Raw genomic sequence first — 21568 nt, 5'->3', positions numbered from 1 at the left:
AAGATGTCCAAGACAAAATTCTCTCTGCCCTGTTTTTAAAAGGACAATTTATCCTTTTGCCTAGAGGCAGCCAGGTGGGGTGCTTTTACAGCTGTCATCCTATCTTCTCTGTCTCACAAAGTAAAAAGCACTCAGCGATGGTCTAGCATGAAGAAGGCTTCAGGAAAATTGGTGGTAATATGACTTTAAGGAGGAAGAAGCATGGCTGTGTCTCAAGATGTTTGCTAGAAAGGTGGGGATGGGGAGAGCCACGGAGCACACTGAGGTCTCCTGGCCTGCATCCTGCATCACAGCTGCAGGCCCACCTGCCTGACCTAGTGCAATGTCCCACTATCGCCTATGTAAAATTTACATAATGCAAAGTGTACCATTTTAACCCCCCCCCCCATTTTTGAGACAGAGTCTTATTGTGTAGTTCAGGCTGGTCTTGAACTCCTAGTGATCCTCCTGCCTCAGCCTCCTGAGTGCTGGAATTATAGGTGTTATGCCTGGTTTCATTTTACCCACTTTAAGTGTGTAATTCAGTGTCCACATAGATTTGCATTGTTGTGCAGCCATCAGCAGCACCCATATCCAGAACTTTCATCTTTTAAAAAATTGACACCCCACCCATGATATAATAACTGGCCATTTCTATTCTCTCTTGAGCCCTGGAAATCATCATTGTATTTTCTGTATCAATGAATTCTACTACTATACATATCTTAAATAAGAGAAATCATAAAATATTTTTTCATGTCTGGATTATTTCACCTAGCATGTTTTCAAAATTCATCTGTGCTGTGGTATACATCAGAATTTTCTTCCCTTTTAAGGTTGCACAATATTCCACTACATATGTTATGCTTTGTTGGTCAACTGTAAAACTGTTTCAATGCTCCTTTCAGATTCAAGCAGTGAAAAGCCCAGGTGGTAACTGTGAACACCGATGCCAATCATGCAAATGTAGAGGCTCAGCCCAGCCTCCTGACCTGTGGACAGAAAACGTGGAGCTGTGCCCTGTAGTCGTCTTCTTAAATACGGCAGAAGCTGCACAATTTTTGTAAGTCAGCAGGAAACACATGCTTTGTTTCTGCTGACAGTCTACAGAGTCTCCAAAATCACAGGCACCAGCCATTTGAATATGATCATTTGCCCTTCTGTCTCCCAGATAAAGTATAAGAGACACAGATGTATAGCCTCTCAAATATTGCTTCTTCAGAGGGCAGAATCAAAGGCCTCACAATAAATATCTGAAACAAATTCTGCTCATTTGTTTGGATCTGAAACAGGACACTCTTCAATAAAAGAAAAAAAGTCCTTACCCTACAGAAAAAGATCTAGAAAGCAGATGTTCCAGTTTATCACTAGGAGCAAAAGACAGGGAAGAAAAAAGAAAAAGCCAGGTTTCAGAGCACATTGGATCCCCGGGGGCAGCTGTTTCTGTACTTTGACAAGTGCTATACCAGGAACATCAATCTGAGACTAAAACAACCGGCGTCCTTTGGTAGAGACAGTAATGTTTAACAGATTTTAATTACCCTGTGGGGAAACCATTAAAATGATCTATGTTTGCTCATGAAAAGAGGTGGAAATAAATTCCACTGTGCAAAGGGGAAACCCATATCTCATTATTGAATTATTCCTACTATCTTCCTTTTTCTGTAAGATGAGCAATGCAGGGATAAGACTCTGAAGGACTTCAAATTGTCCTCTTGTGTTTTCACAATGGCCTGAACAAAAAAAAAAAAAAAAAAAAAAAGGAAAAAGACTGTGGTCAGACTGAGGCCGTAGGAGACAGTGGGTTTAGAGCCCGTCTGGAACACAGCATCACGATAATCCAGTCTTCATTCTTTATCCAGGTCCCGCTGTTCCAGGGTTCGGCTATGCACTACAAAAAGACTTGATGGAACTGTGTTTTCATTTAAATTGCTTTCAGAAAACTGATAAAAGAAGTATCATGCTCTTCGTAAGCCAGGGGTTCTTGAAGATCTAGAAGTCACCTGGAACCCTTTTCTAAAATCAGAGATTTCAATCCATCAGGTCTGGGGAGGTGTGAAGAGATCTGCACTTTAACAAATATGCCAGGTGCCTCGAAATATTACCCGAGGGGCACAAAGGCTGCAAACAAATGCGTTCTAAAATCGTCACCATTCTTCCGCCCAGAGATGACCACTAGAAACATTCTGATGAGTTTCTGACTATTGAGTGTATGAGATTTTGTCTTATTATCTACCAAATTGCTCAAATTTGGAATTCTAGTTTTTTTCCACTTGACCTCACACCTGAGCAACTTTCCATGCCAGTAGTTTCTGAAAATATCATTTCAGTGTCTCATAGTAGTCAGTTGTGCAGGCCATTTAGCCATTCCTTTCTGAATTGTTTCTTTCCTTTTAACTTTAATGTATTTTCAGCATAAATTCATGTGCTATTTTCAGTTACTTCTTCAAAACAGATTTGTAGAAAGGAAATTACTTTTTTTAAAAATGTGAGACCTAGGAGAGAATTAAACACTAATGTCCTAAGGAACTGATGGCGAACCTTTTAGGATTTTAAATGATAACAAATGGCTGCCTGCGGCATGCGTGCCATAGGTTCGCCACCTCTGTCCTAAGGTATTTAATGCATATACCAGGTATGCTAAAAAATGTAGTACATGTTTTCATTTTAAAAATTGCCTAAAGTAAAAGAAACATTGCCACTAGTTTCCCCTTAAAACCTCCTCACTTCAACCCCCTTATCCTATCATGGTTGTCATTTTCTAAAGCAGGTCTGGAAGCCCTCTTTCTTGTGTGTCTTGGGTTGACCTGTTGTCTATGGCTGACTCAATGTCCTGAATTGATTAAAATGTTCTGCTCTTGTGGTCATTTTGATTTTGGAGATGAGTCACAAGTCACATGGTACCCAATCCAGGGAATAAGGTGGATACGACAAACTGTAATGTTATTTGACAGAAATTGTTGTCGGTGTTTTGAATCAATTTAGGACATTAAAGCAAACACAAAAAAAAAAAAATCATGAAAGATTTCCAGAACTGCTTCAAAAAATTGCAATGATGGGATAAGTGTGATTGAAGTGATGGGAAGTATTTTGAGGAAAATTAATAGCAATGTGTCTTTTATTGCAAAAATTCAGCTTTTATTTAGACATTAACTGTATATTTTAATCACATTTCATATATTCATGTGCTTCGTGAAGATTTTCTAATCAATGTCAACCATCTATACAGTGGTCCCATAAGATCACAATGGGGCTGAAAATTTCCTATTATTTACTGAAACTTTGGCCATCATGACACCATAGCACAATATAGTAATTACACATTTGGGGTGATGCTGGTGTCAACCTACCTACTGTACTGCCAGTGGTGTAAGAGTAGAGCATGAACAATTGTGTAATGTGCTTAATATATGATAATAAATAACTATGTTTGTGTATTTATTATGTCATACTTTTTATCACTCTTAGAGGGCACAACTTCTATTTGTAAAAAAAATTACCATAAAACAGTGTGCTGTACTCAACAAGCTACAGCTTCATACATCTGATGTTTACTTCATCACTTGATTACATCAAGTCTCATTGACTGAGTGACCTACACTACACCATCTAGGTGTCTACGGATGTTCAGATAATGACATGGCCCTCTGATAAGTTCTCAGAATGTCGTCTCCTTGTTCAGTGACACAAGCTGTAACAAGTTTCCACTTGTCTGCTCCTAAGTGATACTGGCCAAGCACCATCCCTGCTAGAGCTGAGAAAATGGTCACTCGGATCGTTTCCTTGCTCTCTAGTTCAGATAAGAGCACTGGTTGAGAAAAGGCACTTTCTTTTTTTTTCTTTCTTTCTTTCTTTTCTTTTTCTTTTTCTTTTTCTTTTTTTTTTTTTTTTTGAGACATGCATGGTCTCCCCTATGTAGTTCAGGCTGGCCTTGAATTTACTATGTAGCCCAAGCTGGCCTCAAACTCATGGGGCTCTCTTGCTTCAGCCTCCCAAGTGCTAGAATCACAGGGGTGCACCACCACACCCAGTGAGAAAAGGAGCATTTTAAATGCTTTCAGCACATATTGCAAATTGTTGTGTAAAATGATTCCTTGAGTAAGCATTATCAGTACCAAGCCTTTGATTCTTCAAAATTCTTAATAGTGCAGCCATTATTTTTTAAAGTATATTATAGAAAATGTCTATCAATTGAATTGCTTCTTCAGGAATATAATATGACCATGAAGTAAGAAGGATAATTTCAACATGTGATTTGTGCAATTGGTTTCATCACTTAATAGCCACACTTCAGACTTTATAGTATTTCTCACAATATCTAGGAAACTGTCTTGAGCGTAGTAAGTGTTCCCTGAAGAAACTTGTAAATGCAACCTACAGAGTAAGAAGAGATGAGAAGATACTTTATAGGACTCTAAAATGAATTCTGTGTGTGTTACTGAAGATCCACATTTCCACAACTCCCTGTTTTAATTTTGAGACAATGCCTTGCTCAGCTCCTAGGCTGGTCTTGCACTTAGAATCCTCTTGTCTCCACCTCCTAAACAGCTGGGATTGTGTCATGCAGCAATATGCTAGGCTAAAGTGAACTTTTATATTTAATTTTTAAAGAAGAGTGGTGAGAGTATGAACAAAAATGAAATTGAAAAGCCCTAGCTATCCCATTCTACTTACACTGAAATTCTTTTAGTGAATTCAGTCTGCTTTTGGTATATGTCTTTGTGAATCTGTATTTCTACTTATGTAAATTTACAGAAGATGTAGAATGAAAAGAGTAATAAATGAGGGAAAGATTTATGGGTATAGACTGAGAGCGCCTAGGCTCAGAAAGCAGGGGTATCATTATTGGGGCTGAGTGTGCAGCAAGGATGACCTGACGGAGGTTGTCTCCAGTTGGGCCAGGCACTCAGGAGGCAGACGGGAGCTTACAGGAAGGTGGGTCCCAGGGGCTGCATGGGCTGAACAAGAGGCGGGGTGAGACACTGCTGCCCTCCAGCACAGTGATACAAGAGGAATAAAGGAAAAACCTTACTTTCCCTCAAGGAAATGGGTTTGAATGATACTCCCTGTGACTTGCATTTTAATAAAACAATGAGAGTAACAAACAATCTGAAGTTCAAAAGAGGTCTTTTGTAATGTCAGCGAATGTGCACCTTGTCAGCATCAGATCAGTTTTGTAAGGAAAGAAAGGTAATTTCTGTGATGCCACAATCTAAAAATTAAAAATAATGAAAGAGGGGAGGAAAGGAGCAGGAGGATTCTAACCTGAGAAAGGGAAACTAACACAAAAAAGGACAAATGGCAAAGAGACCATAATGCCCACAGCCTCAGCAAAGCTGAACACACGCAACAGGCCAGCTCCTCGTGAGCGCCACCCTACAGAAGCAGTGTTGGATGGAGGAAGGAGGAGATGCCGAGCTTGCATAGTTTGCTCACAGTTTTGAATGGTTCCTGCAGAGTGGATATGAAAACTATGCATAATTTTTCTTCGCCATCCAATTATGAGCATTTCTATAATAAACTTTTTCTGTAGCACTGGGGATTGAATCCAGAGTCTTGTGCATGTTAAGTATGTGCTCTGCTACTGAGCTACATCCCCATACCTTTTTGAAATTTTTATTTAGAGACAAAGTTTCTGTAAGTTGCCTCCAGGCTGGTTTTGATCATGCAGTCTTTAAGCCTCAGCCTCCCACGTAGCTGAGATAACAGGCACGCACACCACGCCCAGCTTCTTCCAGCATTACTGAAATACAAGAGTTGATGCTCCTCCCTAAAGGGGGACTGCTGGTGTGGGGGGTCCATGAGCATTTCAGTTTTATTAGATACCATTAGATTATTCCCACCAGAGGGGCACAAGAACTCTTGTCTTCTAATGTCCTTGCCAATACTTGATATTATTCCCTCCTAATTTTGCTAAATGATTGAGCCAACTTTTCATTTGCTTAGGGGATTTTGATTTCCCTTTTGTGACTTTCTTTTTCACGTTTTTGACTATTTTTGTGGGACAGTTTGTCACAATTCATTTTTTATGAGTTTGTTTGTATTTCTAAGGTGCACATTTAAAGTGTGAAGATACCCATAAGTGAAATAAGTCAGCCTTACAGGTGAAAACATTGTATTGTCTCTCTGGCATGAGAAACTGAAAATGTAAATTAGTTCTAAAATGTACAATAGATATTGTGAAATGGGAAGAAAATGTTCAAAAGGAAAAATAACTAAAATAGGTGCCTTCAGAAAAGACAGTAGGGAAATGGGAAAAAACACAAGTCCATTATACTATTAGTGTCTCTTAGTTCATTAAAAAGGAAGATTTGTGCTAATATAGAGTGGAAAATTTCTATGCCCTATCTTGTACCCTGAGCAATTACTTTAAAAATAACAACATATAATGTAGTCACTATTGTTATTGTCCTGTCATTTTGTTATGAAATTCTGTTTTATCTTTTTTCCATAAAATAAAAAAAATAAAGTGTGATAAATCTCCAGTGGTAGCACCATGCCTGTCACGCTAAGGAACTCTGTAAGTGACCACTGTGTGAGCCAGTCATCAGCTGAAACTCACATCTGGGTACCTAATATCTAAGCCTGAAGTTACACTTTACTCTGAAGGCACTTTTACAATTAGCTGAGTGCTATTAGGTCATTGGGAATTAGAAACAGACACTCTGGCAAATGCTACTCCATAAATTTTCGTTGGTAACTGTATTCATGGAAAAACGGAAATTATGAGGGGAAATGTGGCTTGTCAAGAGTCACTATAAGATGGAGAATCATCACTAGGATAGAAATTAGGTTTTGTAATTATGGATCTCACCTTCATCCAAGGTCAGGTAAAGCTCCACAAAAGAAACAAATATGAACACAAATTTACCTGGTAACAGTTTTCTAGTGTGTTTTCCCATTTCAGTCTGGTTGAATAGCCTGCTATGTTTTTTTGGTAGTAATTTTCATCTTCCTTTTCCAACTTCTCAGTCGATTTTTTCAGTTTATTGAAGAGCTAAAGTAAAAACATCACTGTCACTGTCATATTTATTTACATATTTATAAAAACCCCTTGCAATTCCACAGAAAGCAGTATATGTGGTCCAATAATACAAAACTCTATAATCAACAAAACCAAAAGACTTTTTCCTTTTCAGAAAAGAAGGATGACAGAACCATAAAGGACTTAAAGTCCTTTCAATATTATATATGAAGAAATTGAGGACTTGCATATGGAATAATTTGCCCAGGAGGCAAAATCAAATCAAGAAGGCAAAACAACAGGAAATTTGAGAACCAAAAGCACAGGTCAAGGATCTGCAATCTAAAACTGCTGCTACCATTACATTCTGCAGTCTCATGGGGCAATACTTCAGGTTCTTGCATTTATTATGAGACAGGTAGAGACTTGTGACATTATGTAATTTTTAAAGTAGGCCACTTTCCTTTCTGACCATTTTAGAGCAAACATTACAGCTTTGAAATCAGACTTCTGAAATCAGGAGCCCTGGTTCTGGCTGCTGCTAAGATACTTAAATCTCACAAGCCACTGTTTCCTTCATCTCCGTGTTGGGGCTCATAGCAGCTCCCACTCCCCTGTGCTGCTTTGAGGATTCACACAGGTAATGCAGCTAAGACACATGTTATTTACTCGGCCGGTAGCTTGAAAGGGACCCAAAGACTGATGAGTATGGTTATTACTAGAGAAAAGCCTGTGACGCATGCCCATTGTTCAGTGTGACACATGGGCAGTAATGACAGACGACCTCCTCTCACCAGTGATCCCTCTTGCTAGTCACCAAAATATGTATGCCATTCCAAATCTTAGGGAAATCAAAGATACACAAAAGTTCCCGGACCGCAATAGCCAAAATCGATGATTAAAATGCCCACACATGTAATTTCGTATCTCTGAGAACGGAGGTAAGTTAGTTTTCCAAGAATGATTTTAAAGCTTTCCTGTGCCTAGGTCTGACCTGAGGGACTTGCAAAATTTCAAGTCTGGACTCCACTAGTAGCAATACTGATTCATTAATTCTGTCATGAGATACTTTCACTCCCTCTTTAAACATTTGCCATGCAAATCATGCTTAATCCACGCTTTAAGGAATAGCAGTAACATCCCTGTTTTAGCAGTTTAGTAGTTTCAAGGATAGAGACAATGGCTTGTGAGAATGATACTCTTTATGTTTAAGGTAATTTTGACCAATGTCATAGTAATGAAGAACATTTATTCCAAGTGCTGAATATTAATACCATTCACTCTAGTTTATCTATTGCTATGATGGGCTGGCTATTTAACTGTCTCTCCACTCAGATGTATGACCAGGGCACATTAGTTTTGTATTTCAAATGTGATGAACCAAATCTGTCTGTACAAACATGAGCTTGTGTGAATTTTACCTTGATAATCACACAGTGCGAGGGCTAAAGAGCGCTATGCTATACTTTACTAAACATCGTCTCAGATTCTCAGGAGAATGTGTAGACACCCAGCCATGAGCAATGACTCACTTCTGAGATCACTGCTTGTATTCACTAGCCTACCCCACAGCACTACTGACTATATGTTTCTATGTGGTGAACGTACTGGAAATAGCCCTCAGTGGACATATAGAAGAATCTAGACTCCTATGTTTTATTTTTAAAACTTTCTTGACTAAAATTTGTAGACATTGGTTTTTTTCTTTTTTCTTTCTTTTGGAAGGAACATCTTACTCATCAGACATTTACTGAGTGACTGCAGTATGTCATAGGCAAAGTTTTGGGAAAATAAAAGAGAACAAAATAGGTTCCTTCTCTAGTTAAGGAAGCATATAGGCCATTGCTATGTTGTGATGGGTCCCAGGGATCCTGGATAATAGATGTACTTAGCTGTCACTAAAGAGGCAATTAAACTAGTCTTAGAAAGAAAATGACATTTAAACTGTCACTTTGCATGGACTTGGTGGTGAAAAAAACCCAGATCCTTGCATAAGTAAACCTAAAATGAAAGTAAGAATTGGCATGACAGAATATCAAGACATGACACAAAACATTGGTGAGGTTGGAATTCAGAAAGAGAGACAAATGGAGAGCAAAACAGAGAAAGAAGGAGAGGGAAAGAGAGAGGAGGAGAAGAGAGGAGAAATGATGCTCAAGTTCTAGGCTCAAGTCAAAGCAAGGAGCGTCTTAAGTGTCACATAGGAGAGGGTGTCCTGGACTCTGAGGTCACTGGAGAGCCTTTAATGGCTTTTAATGGGAAAATGATAAGTTCGGATTCACTTGTATTTGGGATTAGACAGGAAGAGGAACACAGGAGGCACAGAGACCGATTTGTTTGTTGCAGTAATCCAGAAACTGTCATCAGAGACAGCACTGCAGGGAGACAGGTAGAAACAGAGAAGTTCAAAAAGTGTTGGCTTTAGGGATTAGAACTGAGAGGGTATAGCGGGTGGTAATATTCAAGGATCTAGGAACCAGGAAGAGCAAATATTTTTGGTAGAGAGAAGTGGTGAGTCTGATTTGGGAGGTGCCGGAGGCGGTTTGGAGACAGGTATGGGCTGGAGATTGGTACTGGCTATTGTTCTCATAGATATGGTAGTCGGATTCTTAAGAGTAAATTTATTGACCACTTGAAGTCGAGAATATTATACTGGATGTGGAAATCCGGGGATGAATTAAACAGAGACGGCCAAAGAGAAGTCCTTAAGAAAAGTAATATAAAATGTCAGTGAGAAAAAGGAATCTAAGTTAAAATTTCCAGAGAAGTAGGAGGAAAACCAAAGAGAGACTTACTGCTACCATTAAAAAGAGGAGAATATTCCTGAGAGGGGGAAACGAACAATGTTTGAAACATTGCTTCTCACCTCACAGAGCAAAGCTTCTAAGAAGTTCTTTAAGAACTGGAAAATACCCACTGACTTTCACAACCAGGACATTGTTGTGGCTGCCAAGAACAAGCTGAGGTAGGGAAAGCTTGGTTAAGGCAGTCAGTGTGGAGGCATGAACAGGAGCTTTGAAAGTGGAGACAGCAATCAATCCTGTCAAAAAATCTTATTGTAAATAGAAAGAGAGAGGGTGAGGGAGGAACAGGAGGAGGGCCATGACAAGATGGCCCCGACTTTTTCAGTTTTCGTGATCTGGGTGCAGGGACTGGAGGTTTAGCTCAGCGGCATAAGCGCCTGCCTTGGAAGCAGGCAGTCGTGAGTTCGATCCCCGGTACCGATAAAAAGGAAAAAGACAAAAAAAAAAGAAAAGAAAAGAAAAGAAAAGAAAAGAATTGGGTGCAGTAGTCTGAATGTCTGTGTGTTCTATGAGTCATGGGCTAAAATTTGAACACCCAAGGTGATGGGTGATGGGGCTTTTGGGAGGTGATTGGCTGTTGCCAGTAAAGCTCTCATGAATAGGATTAGTGCCCTTGTGAAAGAATCCCAGAGGTCTCTCTTGTCCTCCTTCTGTAATGAGATGATATAACCAAAGGATTGCAGTCTGCAGCCTGGGAGACGGCCTTCTCCGGAACCCAAGCATTACTGGGATCCTGCGCTTGGCCTTCCAGTCTACAGATACACGAGGGGTAATTTGTCTGCTGTCTCAGATGCCCAGACTGTGGTATTAGCTAAGGCAGCCCAAGCAGGTTAAGATGGGAGATGTGAGAAGACTGATGGGAATGAACCAGTGGAGGGAATGTTTCCAAGATCCAAAAGTGGGGACATCCCACAGAGGGTCCCGAAGAGGCGGCAGGGTGGGGCTCCCCTTGGGGGCAGGTGGCCTGCTGACTTCTGTTTGCTCTGTGATGCAGGAAGCAGGGTAGTGTGCTAGAGAGGGGGATAAGGATGGAGAAGAAGAACACAAAGGCTTAGATCAGCTTCTGGTTTGCACCAGGACGGCTGAGCAGGAGCGTGGAAAGAATGGCTAGCAGCACAGAGGGGTGGCGATGCTGTGAACACGGTGCTTCTGTGTGGATGAGAAATGAATACTGTCTCAGGTTTTCAGCTTCGTAAGTATTACAGCAGCTTCGCAGCAGTGGAGATGAGGGTGATGCGTGACACAAAGCCAGGCAGAAGTCATGGTTGGAGGACACTGCAGGAGAGCAGAGGCCTGTGGACTTGGACCTCTCAGGCGATCTTTTAATAAGGAAGGAAGAGGAAATCACCCCTCAGTGGGGCAAGCTTTCCTTTCGTGATTGCTTGGCAGTAATAAAGACCAGCTTCTAATGAGGGCTCAGAATGCCTAGAACAGGTCCTGGTGCCTTTGGCACATCTGAGGGGCAGATCATTATTTAGCACTTGCTATGAGCCTTTCAAACTGTGAAGACTGAAGTTTAGAATTAGGAAGCTGGTAAAATCTTGCTAACAGTGAATTTAAGTTATTCAACTACTGGCTTCTTCAGATGAAATGACGCACCCTCTTGCATTGACCATTTTCTTTTTAATAATGTTAGGGGCCACAGTGGTGCTGGCTGCCTTCCCTTCCATCTTTTGGAGAAGGTGAGTGTTTCATAGTTTCTGGTACGGAACACAAATCACAAGAAGTAAATGAGACAGCCTATTTGGCGTACCGATAGAAAATATTCAATTTTCCTCCTGTACCCCAATATTATGGGTTTTCATGTTTGCCTAAGAATAGTTTTGAACTTGCTCTTATTTAATAGACAAGAGGACACTGATGTCCACATGTGGACAGCTGTGGATTCTGAGGTGGCTTGGGACAAGTGGGGGATTTGGTATCATGAGAAGCTGCCATAGCCCCCATAAAGGTCTTTATTTCTCATGTAGTACATGTAGTTTTTGACGTGTGCCTGGATCATGGATTTACAGAGGTATTATTTAGCTTTAATTGAGCTAATATACACAGATGCATGCATCTTAGATATATTTCTGCCGTGAACCATTGGACTGATTTTGCTAATAATAATATAAACGTAAACTAAACATCAGAGCTGATACTTTCTCCAGCTCCTGGTGATAAGCAAACACCACCCATGTGAGAAAGCAGTAACAGGATGACCTAGTGGAACATGACAAGATGTTAATGAAGACATTTTAATTGCTTTAAAATTTAAAATGATCAAAAGGACTGTTAGAAACATGAATTTATATTTACTGTGGTAAAGGCGAAGCCTTTCCCCAAGTGTTTATTTTGCAGATACATTTGCTTAATGATTATTCCCCAGTGATTGTATAAAAGCAGCCCTATCAGCTAATCATTTACTGTTTCATCTTTGCCTCATCCTGCAAGCATTTCTACTTTGTTTTACAATGTTCACAACATATTAGCATAACATATAAATTTCTATATATAATAGCATATGTAAGTACACATAATTGTTGTTTATTTGGACTGAGTTTTTTCTATTAATAGAATTCTGTAACAAAGAAAAATAAATTGGACATGGTGACCTCTGTCAATAATACTTTCTAAAACTTTCTGTAGATCAGGAATGAGCTGGGACCCCCCCTCATTCTTGGTCAGCCTATAGCTCTGCAGAGAACCCACCCCAAGTGAGGAATGGCCAGTTCTGGGGCCCCCAAGTAAGGGCAGGAAGTGCACCTGTCTCCCAACCACACGTCCCAGGCGGCAGGGCAGCTTACCTTCTGCTTCTCCTTCTCAGTCACAGATTGCTTGGAGCTTTCTATAAGATGGAAAAGGGCTTCATGCTTCTTGGTACTCACCATTAACTTTTTCTTAGCCTAGAGTCAGAACCATACAAACAAGGGGGAAATAATAGGAGCAGAAACTGATTCCCAAGAGACAAACCCTTGTGTTCTGGAACAAGGCATGCTTCCACGCTAGCTTGGATGATTGTATTGTTTTAGCTCTTCGTTCCTGCTCTCAACTCAAAATCTGCTTATAACACCGCAGCAGTGAACGCTTTGCATAAGGACCACTGTGTGATTTTGTTATTGTATTGGGTACTCTCAAGGGGTTATACACTTTGCTAAATCACTGAAGGCCTGCAGGCCTCCACGGCATTGTCTCACAGGGACTAATGGCTGTACCACAACAAACATGGAAGCCTGCCTGTACCACTCTTTTAAATCAAACTGGCTACAGTTGAAGTTGTTTTAAAATATTCCCTTAAAAGTTCAGCAAGTGCAGAGACCTCCCTCTCTGGCACACAACTTGAGAGCTGGGCTTGCCTGGCATCTTAGAAAAGGCCCTGTGCTTGTCGGGGCATGGGCTGTGAGGGAAGAGGCGGGGAAGGAGGAAGCTCTCCCTCTGGCCACCCCGTGGATGCCTCAAAGCATTCCAGAGGATCGTGTCTTATTCCACACACTTGAATTTGGCTGAAAGCTGATGCCACAGAGGTAAAGTATGCAGAAATATCTAAGTTGAGTTGGATTCAGCCTGCTCAGAAACACGGTTGATTGAGGCTGGCTTTTCAGGATTGCAAGGACTGTGAGACTGGACAGCAAAAAAGGAAAAGGTCTCTCTGAGGAACCAGAAGCAAAGGCTCCCGTCTCACTCAGAATACCTGAAGACTCTATGATCAAACATTCCATAGTCCTTTTCCTCCACCTTCAGTCAGTCACATACCTGCTGGTAAATTAGCGAGTGAGGCGAGGGTACTTGGTCCTTTAAGGTTTTGCCTTTGTGCCTCCAAAATAGACTGCATTTCATGATCAGCACGCTCAAGTGCTTGGATTGCAACTGGGGAGAGCATTATATAGCTCAAGAATTTTATGTTCTCTAATTTCTCTGTCACTCTTCATAAAAAACAGAACCACTTTATTTAGAAAAATGTCTTGGTAGAAACTGGGAAATTATATATATATAAAATTTTGTTCTTGGAAGCAATTGTAGCTTCTGAATATTGTTTCTGGCTTTTGGTTCACTGTATTGAATTTCCTGTGAATGCTGAATCTTGAAAGAAAATGAATTTTTTTAAACAATTGTTTTTAAGAAAGCTCAGAAAATCAAGAGCAAAGGTAAAATAAAAAGGACTGGACATTTATCTGGGGATTTTAAATATAAATATTCAGATAAGAAGTATTTATTATAAAAGTGATTCTCATGAAATTCCTTTTCTAGCACAACTACTGGGTGCAGAAGCTCACAGTCTCAGACATCTCTTGTTATGACCTTGGCCTATGTAGTCTTCAGTTTCATCAGAAGTGTCTGAGTCACCTGGAGATATGTCTGAGGGCATCTCTGGTTATTTGGCACAGTGGCTACTTATTTGCAAAGGTTCTCTTTAGGCACCAAAACTTTGGAGATGAAAAAGGAAAATTCCAACTCTTGGGATGCAAGTCCTGTTCAAGGGAATCGCTTAGGTTTTAGAGCAGATTTCCTAGCCTCTTATCCTTCTTACTTGAAATGAATTCCTCTAATACCAGATTATTCTAGAATAATCTCCCATACATATGGGTTCCATCTGCTATTTTTGCCACTTAAGAACTTATAAAAGTATTCTCCAGCATTTCACTCCAGAACTTAATTCCTCTCCTTGTAATTTATTCACTGTTTCTTACACATATATTATATCACCAGCTAAATTTTAAGCTAGTTGAAGACAAGGATCATGTCTTAACACAGTGTTGTGCACAGGAGGTGGACCATACACACTTTTGAAATCAACTTATGACCTCCTCTGGACCTGTCACCCCCCCATACCCCACCCCCAACACTCTCTCACACACACACACACACACACACACACGCTGCTCTCACTAGTGAGTGAGGTGAGCATCACTGAGGCTCTTCTACAGAAAACCACAGCTCAGGTCTGCTTGTCACTGGCTGTAATTTCAAATTATGCAAAGAGACAGTGCAGTGTAATGGGAAAGAGCAATGACTCTGGAGTCTGAGAATTTTAAGGACCATTGCTTGAAACACTAACTGGCTCTATCCTCTCGGGAAAATTGTTTACACTGCATCTCAGTTTCCCCCTCTACAAAACGAGACAATGCAAGATCACACATCACATTGGGTTCTTGTAATGATTCAGTATATAAATATATGGGCACATAATACATGCCATGTCTTAGCCACAAATATTAGTCACGTTTTCAACTACACTTTTCTTTGGAATAGTTAAAAGATGTATCTATGTAATAATTCAGATGTGGAAACATTTTTCTCTTCAATTAACACCGGGGAGTCTTAACATTAAAGCAAATGATCATATCTGTGCAAAACTCAAAAAGTTTCAATCTTATAAACTGAGTTTATTCTAATAGTATTTGTAAATACTTGCCTTAATTTGCTGATTCCAGTTGCTAATAACAAGATTTGCTGTCTTCTCAAGTTCATTATCAAGCTATCAAAGAGAAAAATAGAAAAGCTGTCATTCTTTTTGTTTAGTAATTACTATAGGCTAAATATTTGTTTGCCCCCAAAATTCAGTGAAGGATACATATTCCCTCAAGGTGATGGCATTTGGAGACTTAGCCAGTGGTTAGATCATGGGCCTGGAGCCCTCATGCCCATTCGTGCCTCACAAAAGAGGCCTTGTGATCCCCCTTGCCCCTCTCCCATGGGAAGACTGACAGGAAGATGGTGGGAAGAGAGCCCTCACCAGACACTGCATCTGCTGGTGTCTGGATCTTGGACTTCTCAGCCAACATAACAGTGAGAAATCAATTTGTGTTATTTCTAAGTTACCCAACTGCTATTTTATTATAGTCACCTAAACTGACTACAATAGGCGTGCATTGGTTTTTCAGTTCTGGTATAATCACTCTCACTAACCACTGCAGTTGGAAAGTCCTACATTAGGCGTTCAATGAGGAAAGTAGCCAAGCTATCTTATCTCTGTGTCAAGTGTCTCTTGACAGCATTTGCCAAAACAACGCTTTCTCATCTGCAGACTGTGAAATGCACACCCATGGATACAGCCTTGTGGAGGACACTTGTATAGGCCGGGTCACTGCTGGTTCCATAGCATCCACATCAGCATCAATTCATGGGGCAGAAAACATCCACACCAGGAGAACCGGTAAGCAGGCTTTGAAGTGCTCATTTTACCACATATCCCTTTGCTCACAATGTGACTGTTGTTTTACTTTTCAGAGAGATAGCATTCTTAATCATAACTAACTCTCTTTTAAAGGGACACTAATGATAAATGTGGATCTAGGAACCATCTAGACATGAGTTAGAGGAGAACCTTTTTCCTTGTTGCACAGATTCAGTAGATCGGCCATTATTCAGCTTTCCTGGGATTTAGCAAACAAGATAATTTTGTTTCCCCCATTGGTTATATGTACAGCATGTAGTTTATTGTAACCAGTGCAATGAGAATAGTTGTATACACTATGCCATTTTTAACCCAACATATGTGCACGGAATCTAGAGCAAGTTCACTTTTAAAAATAAAAGTCAGTCTTTTATCTACTGTGAGATTGGTGCAGGGAGGTGAGGTGCATTACAATGTGTCAAGGGCAGTGCTAAAAGCTTATAAACTGGAACAGCAGTTTAGGGGGGCCCTGACATCAACTGTCTAAGGCACTCTGATAAATTGCCATCTCATTGTACCTACTTTACGGTAGTAATTGTCATATTATTACATGGTATGAAAAATATTTTGTAGCTAATGAAATAGAGATTAGTGTCTGGTTTTATTAAGCTAACCAGCAATGGCAGATAATTATATTGCTTTCTAGCAATTTCTGTTTCTACCTGTCATCCCAGGCTTAGGCAGACCCTCCATCTGATACCACCTCTACTTCACGACTCAGTGGAATGAACTTGAATTTTTGAATGCCTCTATCATTTCTCATCCATCAGAGCTTTCTCAAATCTCCCTGTCCTCCTGACCTAAACTGGTCCTCAGGACCTGCGTCATCTGAAACTCCCCCGGCCTGTCTGGAGGACCACCTCCTGGGGCTGGCGCAGCATGGACAGTGATCCTGACCCAGAGCCAAGCAGCTCCCAGTGACAGCCAGAATACCGTCTGAGCCTAGCAACTGTGTGAGGCACGAAGAAAGAGGGAAAGGAGCTCAAGAGAACCTTTTCGGAAAGGAGAGGCTTGCAGGAGGCTAAGGATGCTTCCTAAAGGACCGGGAGTCATTTACATAGCTATGTAAGCCCAAACTGATAAGCCTAGAAAAACATCTTTGACAAAGCAACCGTCATTTTTCTATTCACAAATGGAATAATTAAAATTGATTATTAAATTATTAAAAAGTACAAAAATAAAAATAACCTCATTTTTATTACCTCACAATAACTCTTATTAACATTTTGGGAAAGATCTTGCAGGTTTTTTTCTCTACATATATACATATATTTATTTCTTAAAAATTGAGATTATGTTGCTTATAATATTTTTTATCCTACTTATTTAACTGTATTGTGGAAAAAATCCGTATGTGATAAAACTCTTCTATGAAAAGATTTTTTGTTTTCATGGTACTGAGTCAGGTTTGGCCATCGCGACCCCAGGGCTGTACCACTGAGCTCTATCTCCAGGTGTTTTCTAATAAGACTTTTAATGGTTGCATAATATTCTATGGCTTGACCTTGTTTTTGTTTGTCTGTTTTGTAGTACTAGAAATTGAACCTGGGGACTTCACACTGAGCTATCACCTCAGTCCTTTTGTGATTTTTTTTAAAAAAAATCTTAATATAGGATCTTGCTAAGTCCCTAAGTTACTCAGCTTGGGCTGTGATCCTCCTGCTTCAGCTTCCCACAGTGTTGGTTGACAGGCATGCTCTGCTATGCCCAGCTATCACCCTTATTTTCAAATGATGACGTAGTTGCCAATCTTTCACTATTGTAAACAATGATCTAATAAACATCCTTGTACATAAATCATGGATGTGTGTTTTGTTTATTTGAATGATAAATTCCTGAGACCTAACATCATTTTTAAATCATCTTTTCCTCCAAGGGCTGCAGACAGAAATCTTGCTGTTAAGAGGGAAGGAAAGAAAAGCTTTGACTCACTGATTTTCTCTTTTTCTCCTGCATATTCAGGACTTGATGAGTTGGTTTTATTGCTTCCAACTCAATTGTTTTGCCAAGTTTTCTGGAAATAGAACACAGACATACAGTCATTGTCTTAGGATTTTATATCCAAATTACTTTCTGGGGAGATGAAATGGTATGTTACAGCTTATCTATTCAGCGAAAGTTGGAAGAGTGTATTTGTTCCCCACCCACTTTGGATATTTCTGACTTCCTGTGGGGTTGGAGCTGGGTCAGAGCGAGAGCTGGGGACACTCACTGATGCAGCTCCGCGGTGGATTTCATGCCCTCCGAGGCCCATGTCCAGGCGCTGCTGAGACAGCTAGAGGCAAGAATAGTGGGAGACAAAGGTGGTGTCATTTTGCAGCCAACACTGAGAAACTAAGTCTCATGTTTGGTGCATTCACGCAGCCGTTGTACTCAGTTCTCTAACTGAATTTCAATTTCTTCATGAGATGACGTCGTGCCAATGTATCTATTTGCACCCTAGCCATTATATGTGCTGCCTTTCTTCCCCAGTCATCTCTATTTAGATTTTCATTTCCCATTTCACATTTATAGGAAATACAAACAGGTGTGTGCTAGGATAGTGGGTGAGAAGGCCCTCAACACAGACTTTTCCAATTCCTTAATTCAGAGATGAATACACTGAGTCCTGAAGAAGTTAAATGACGCAGGACTCAAATCCCAGGTTGCATGCTGCTTGCTGCCCTTGGAGTTGGGACTCATCCTGCTCTCTCCTGGTTTTTAGGACAGCACCTGAGAACATCTAGTGCTGTGCCAGGTACCCCGTGATCACAGAGGGTACCCCACTGACCTGGAGGGAAAGAGAGAGGATCAGGAGGGGCGATATCATCTCCCACATCAGGGAAGAAATGGAAACAGGACAAGGAATCTTCAGGCATGATGAAAATGTTTGGACTTTGGTGGTGGTTACCTGGGCTACGGGTTGTCAAATACTGACCAAGCCACATGTTTTACACGGGTGCTTATTGTCAGATGTGAATAAACTTGCCCTATAAAAAGGGTAGTCAGCACATTACGGGAAGAGCATCGTCCATGCGCTTCTCAGCGCAGTTTGGTGGCAGGGCTGGAAATGCAGCACACAGGCCTCCGAAGGGCCTGGGGCCTCCTGTTTTTCCTGGGTGACCTTGAAGAATCACTCAACTTCTTCAACTTCACTTAACTGATCTTTTAAACTAAAAATGCATTGGGATATCTGTGCCAGTCTCTAACAAAGATTTTGGTATGGAAAAGCACTGAGTGAGTGTTCTTTATTAAACACTGGTTAACACTGCCTAACAGAACGGCCCAGACCTGGAAGCCCTTCAGTAGAGCTGTGCTGGGTGCTGGGGTCATGAAGCAGAGAGATGCACACCACTCCCCCGGTGCCTCTGATGCTGTAAGAGGAAATCAGGAATCAAATAAAAGTCAGGAGGGACATTCAAGGCTAGACCACCAAGGACGCTTATTTTTCTCTCTCTTAATCCTGCCTGTGATCTCAGGAGACAGGCTTCTCTCCCATTTTAAAGAGACATTGAAAGGAAAGATCATTTGTCCCATGTCACACATCCAGTAAGTGGTAAACCTAGAGTTTAAACCTGGGAAGTCTAAACTCAACCATGTGCTGCACTGCCTGCTTTGTAGTCCACCAAAATGCTGGCCTAAAAATAAAAACAGAGCTAAAAGTCAAAGAAGTTTTAAAGCCAGCATTGGCTGTTACAGATGAGATCTAAGCAGGAGTTGAGATCTGGGCTCCAGAACTCCCCCTCCCCCAACATCATCACAGGCCTCGTTCAGAGCACTGCTGCTTTGGGGCCGCATCAGCATGCACTGGTCCAGAACCTCTCTCGTAAATTATCACCGACAGATGCTTTTAGAAACCTACGTGTCTTTTCTCCTGCAAGGAAGGAATCTACTCCATTCTTATTGCTGCTAAATACTGAGAATATGAACCAATGTTTTTTGTACCCAATTTGCTAAGTAATTTGCACACGTTGCCTCATTTAATATGTACCCCTCGTTCATTCATTCATTCATTCATTCATTCATTCATTCATTCATTTTCTCTCTCTCTCTCTCACACACACAATGGAGCACATTTCATTATTCCATCTAATAGAGGATGAAATCAAGCAGAGAGGCCAAATTACTTGTCAAATGTCACAGAATAGAGAGATAACACAGAATTCAGACTTCCTGGCTCTAAGACCTTCTGACTTAACACGATCACTTTCCAAATTAAATGTCATCATGAAGCCAATTATGAAAGAGGGCTTAGGGGTGAGAAGGGCCCAGGATGAACCCAGCTCTGTAACTCATTGCTTACATGATTGGGAGTGCTTTTTATTCTTCAAACCTCAGTCCCTTTCTGTAAAGAAGGATAATGATCACACCTCTCAAGAGTCCTTGTGAGGACTGAAAGCAAAGAATCTGCAAAGCATGATACGCAAGGCACCGGGCACACAGTAAGTGCCTGGAAGCTCTGCTTGGTCCCACATATTTGCCGCATTTCTAAGAGGAGGATGGGAAGGCCCACGTGTGAGTTTTTACTAATTTTGAGAACAATTTCACCTTACCTCTGCCATGACACTTACTTTTTCCTGGTGGTCTGCAACACTTTGTTCAACTTGGTGGCCAGTTTCTGAAGTCCTTTAGCATAGCTGATTTCCAGGTTTGCCCTGTTAGCAAAAGACTGATTGTTAAATAGGATGTATAGGATGTGCTGGTCAAAAATCAGCAAACGCAGGTGCGTGTGCACACACACAGGGAGAGGGGGGGGAGAGAGAGAGAGAAAGAGAGAGAGAGAGAGAGAGAGAGAGAGAGAGAGAGAGAGAGAATTTACTATAAGGAGCTACTTGTCCTTAGGCAAACCTTTGAGACTAAGATTCTATAAAGGAGAATAGTTTATGAAACCTTCTTTCACACTAATGTGACAGGTTGAAAAGATGCCCTGACCTTCAGTCTCTGTGAATGGGGCCTTATTTGAAAAAGGATCTTTGCAGGTGACGATCATTTTATGATAGGTCACCAGGGTGACACTGGAGCCAACACTGATGTCCTTGTAAAAGGGGGCACAGAGACAGACCTGCACAGGGGAGACGCCATGGGAAGATGAAGGCGGAGATCGGGTTGGTGTATCTACAAGCCAGAGTGTAGAAGATAACAGCAAAGTACTGGAGAGAGTACTCCCACAAATTCGTGGGAGAGCCCCACGAATCAGGTTCTCCCAGAAGGAGCCAAGCAGGTGGACACCTGGACCTCAGATTTCTAATTTCAAAACTGTGAGACTGTACATTTTTGTTGTTCAGACCACTCAGGATGGAATATTTTGCCATGGTGGCAGCCCTTGAAGACTAGTACAACTAATAGGGAACAGAATTGGCACTGATCAGACTCACTCTCAATTATAATAACTGACAATTAAATGATAATTTAGGGTTAAATAAACTAAGCAGTGGCTTTCTTTGATTTTTGTTTGCTTGCTTTGTTTGTGTTATTTGTTTGTTTTCATGGTGCTGGGACTGAACCCGGGCCTCCTACACTCTGGGTAAGTGCATTAGCACTGAGCTACAGTCCAGCCAGTCCAGCAGGAGCTTTCTAATGGGAAGCAGACGAGGTGGCCAGCGTCAGGTTTTAAAATGAACTTGCACTCCTTTCTATGCAGGATGAGATCCAGCAGGAAGTCTGAGCATGCCCTCCTTGGCTGTTTTG

The 21568-nt window shown here is 41.0% G+C and overlaps 1 protein-coding gene across 4 annotated transcripts in view; it reads right to left on the bottom strand.

Annotated features, from left to right (window-relative positions):
- The window catches only part of Nostrin (nitric oxide synthase trafficking), a 97950-nt gene that overhangs the window by 19326 nt on the left and 57056 nt on the right, over positions 1-21568 (bottom strand). For all 4 annotated transcript variants that reach the window (XM_063259218.1, XM_005007665.4, XM_063259219.1 and 1 more), the window contains 6 exons: positions 20452-20535; positions 18114-18176; positions 17834-17915; positions 15140-15202; positions 12534-12632; positions 6851-6976 (listed from right to left, as the gene is read on the bottom strand). In XM_063259218.1, coding sequence (XP_063115288.1) covers positions 6851-6976; positions 12534-12632; positions 15140-15202; positions 17834-17915; positions 18114-18176; positions 20452-20535 — 517 coding nt within the window. The remainder of the gene's footprint in view (positions 1-6850; positions 6977-12533; positions 12633-15139; positions 15203-17833; positions 17916-18113; positions 18177-20451; positions 20536-21568) is intronic.

The sequence above is a fragment of the Cavia porcellus genome, unplaced genomic scaffold, assembly GCF_034190915.1.
Source record: "Cavia porcellus strain 051 isolate PalLab524CR breed Dunkin Hartley unplaced genomic scaffold, mCavPor4.1 scaffold_12, whole genome shotgun sequence".
NCBI lineage: Eukaryota > Metazoa > Chordata > Mammalia > Rodentia > Caviidae > Cavia > Cavia porcellus.
The sequence above is the reverse complement of the archived record's forward strand: the minus strand, read 5'-3'. Positions and strand labels throughout refer to the sequence as shown.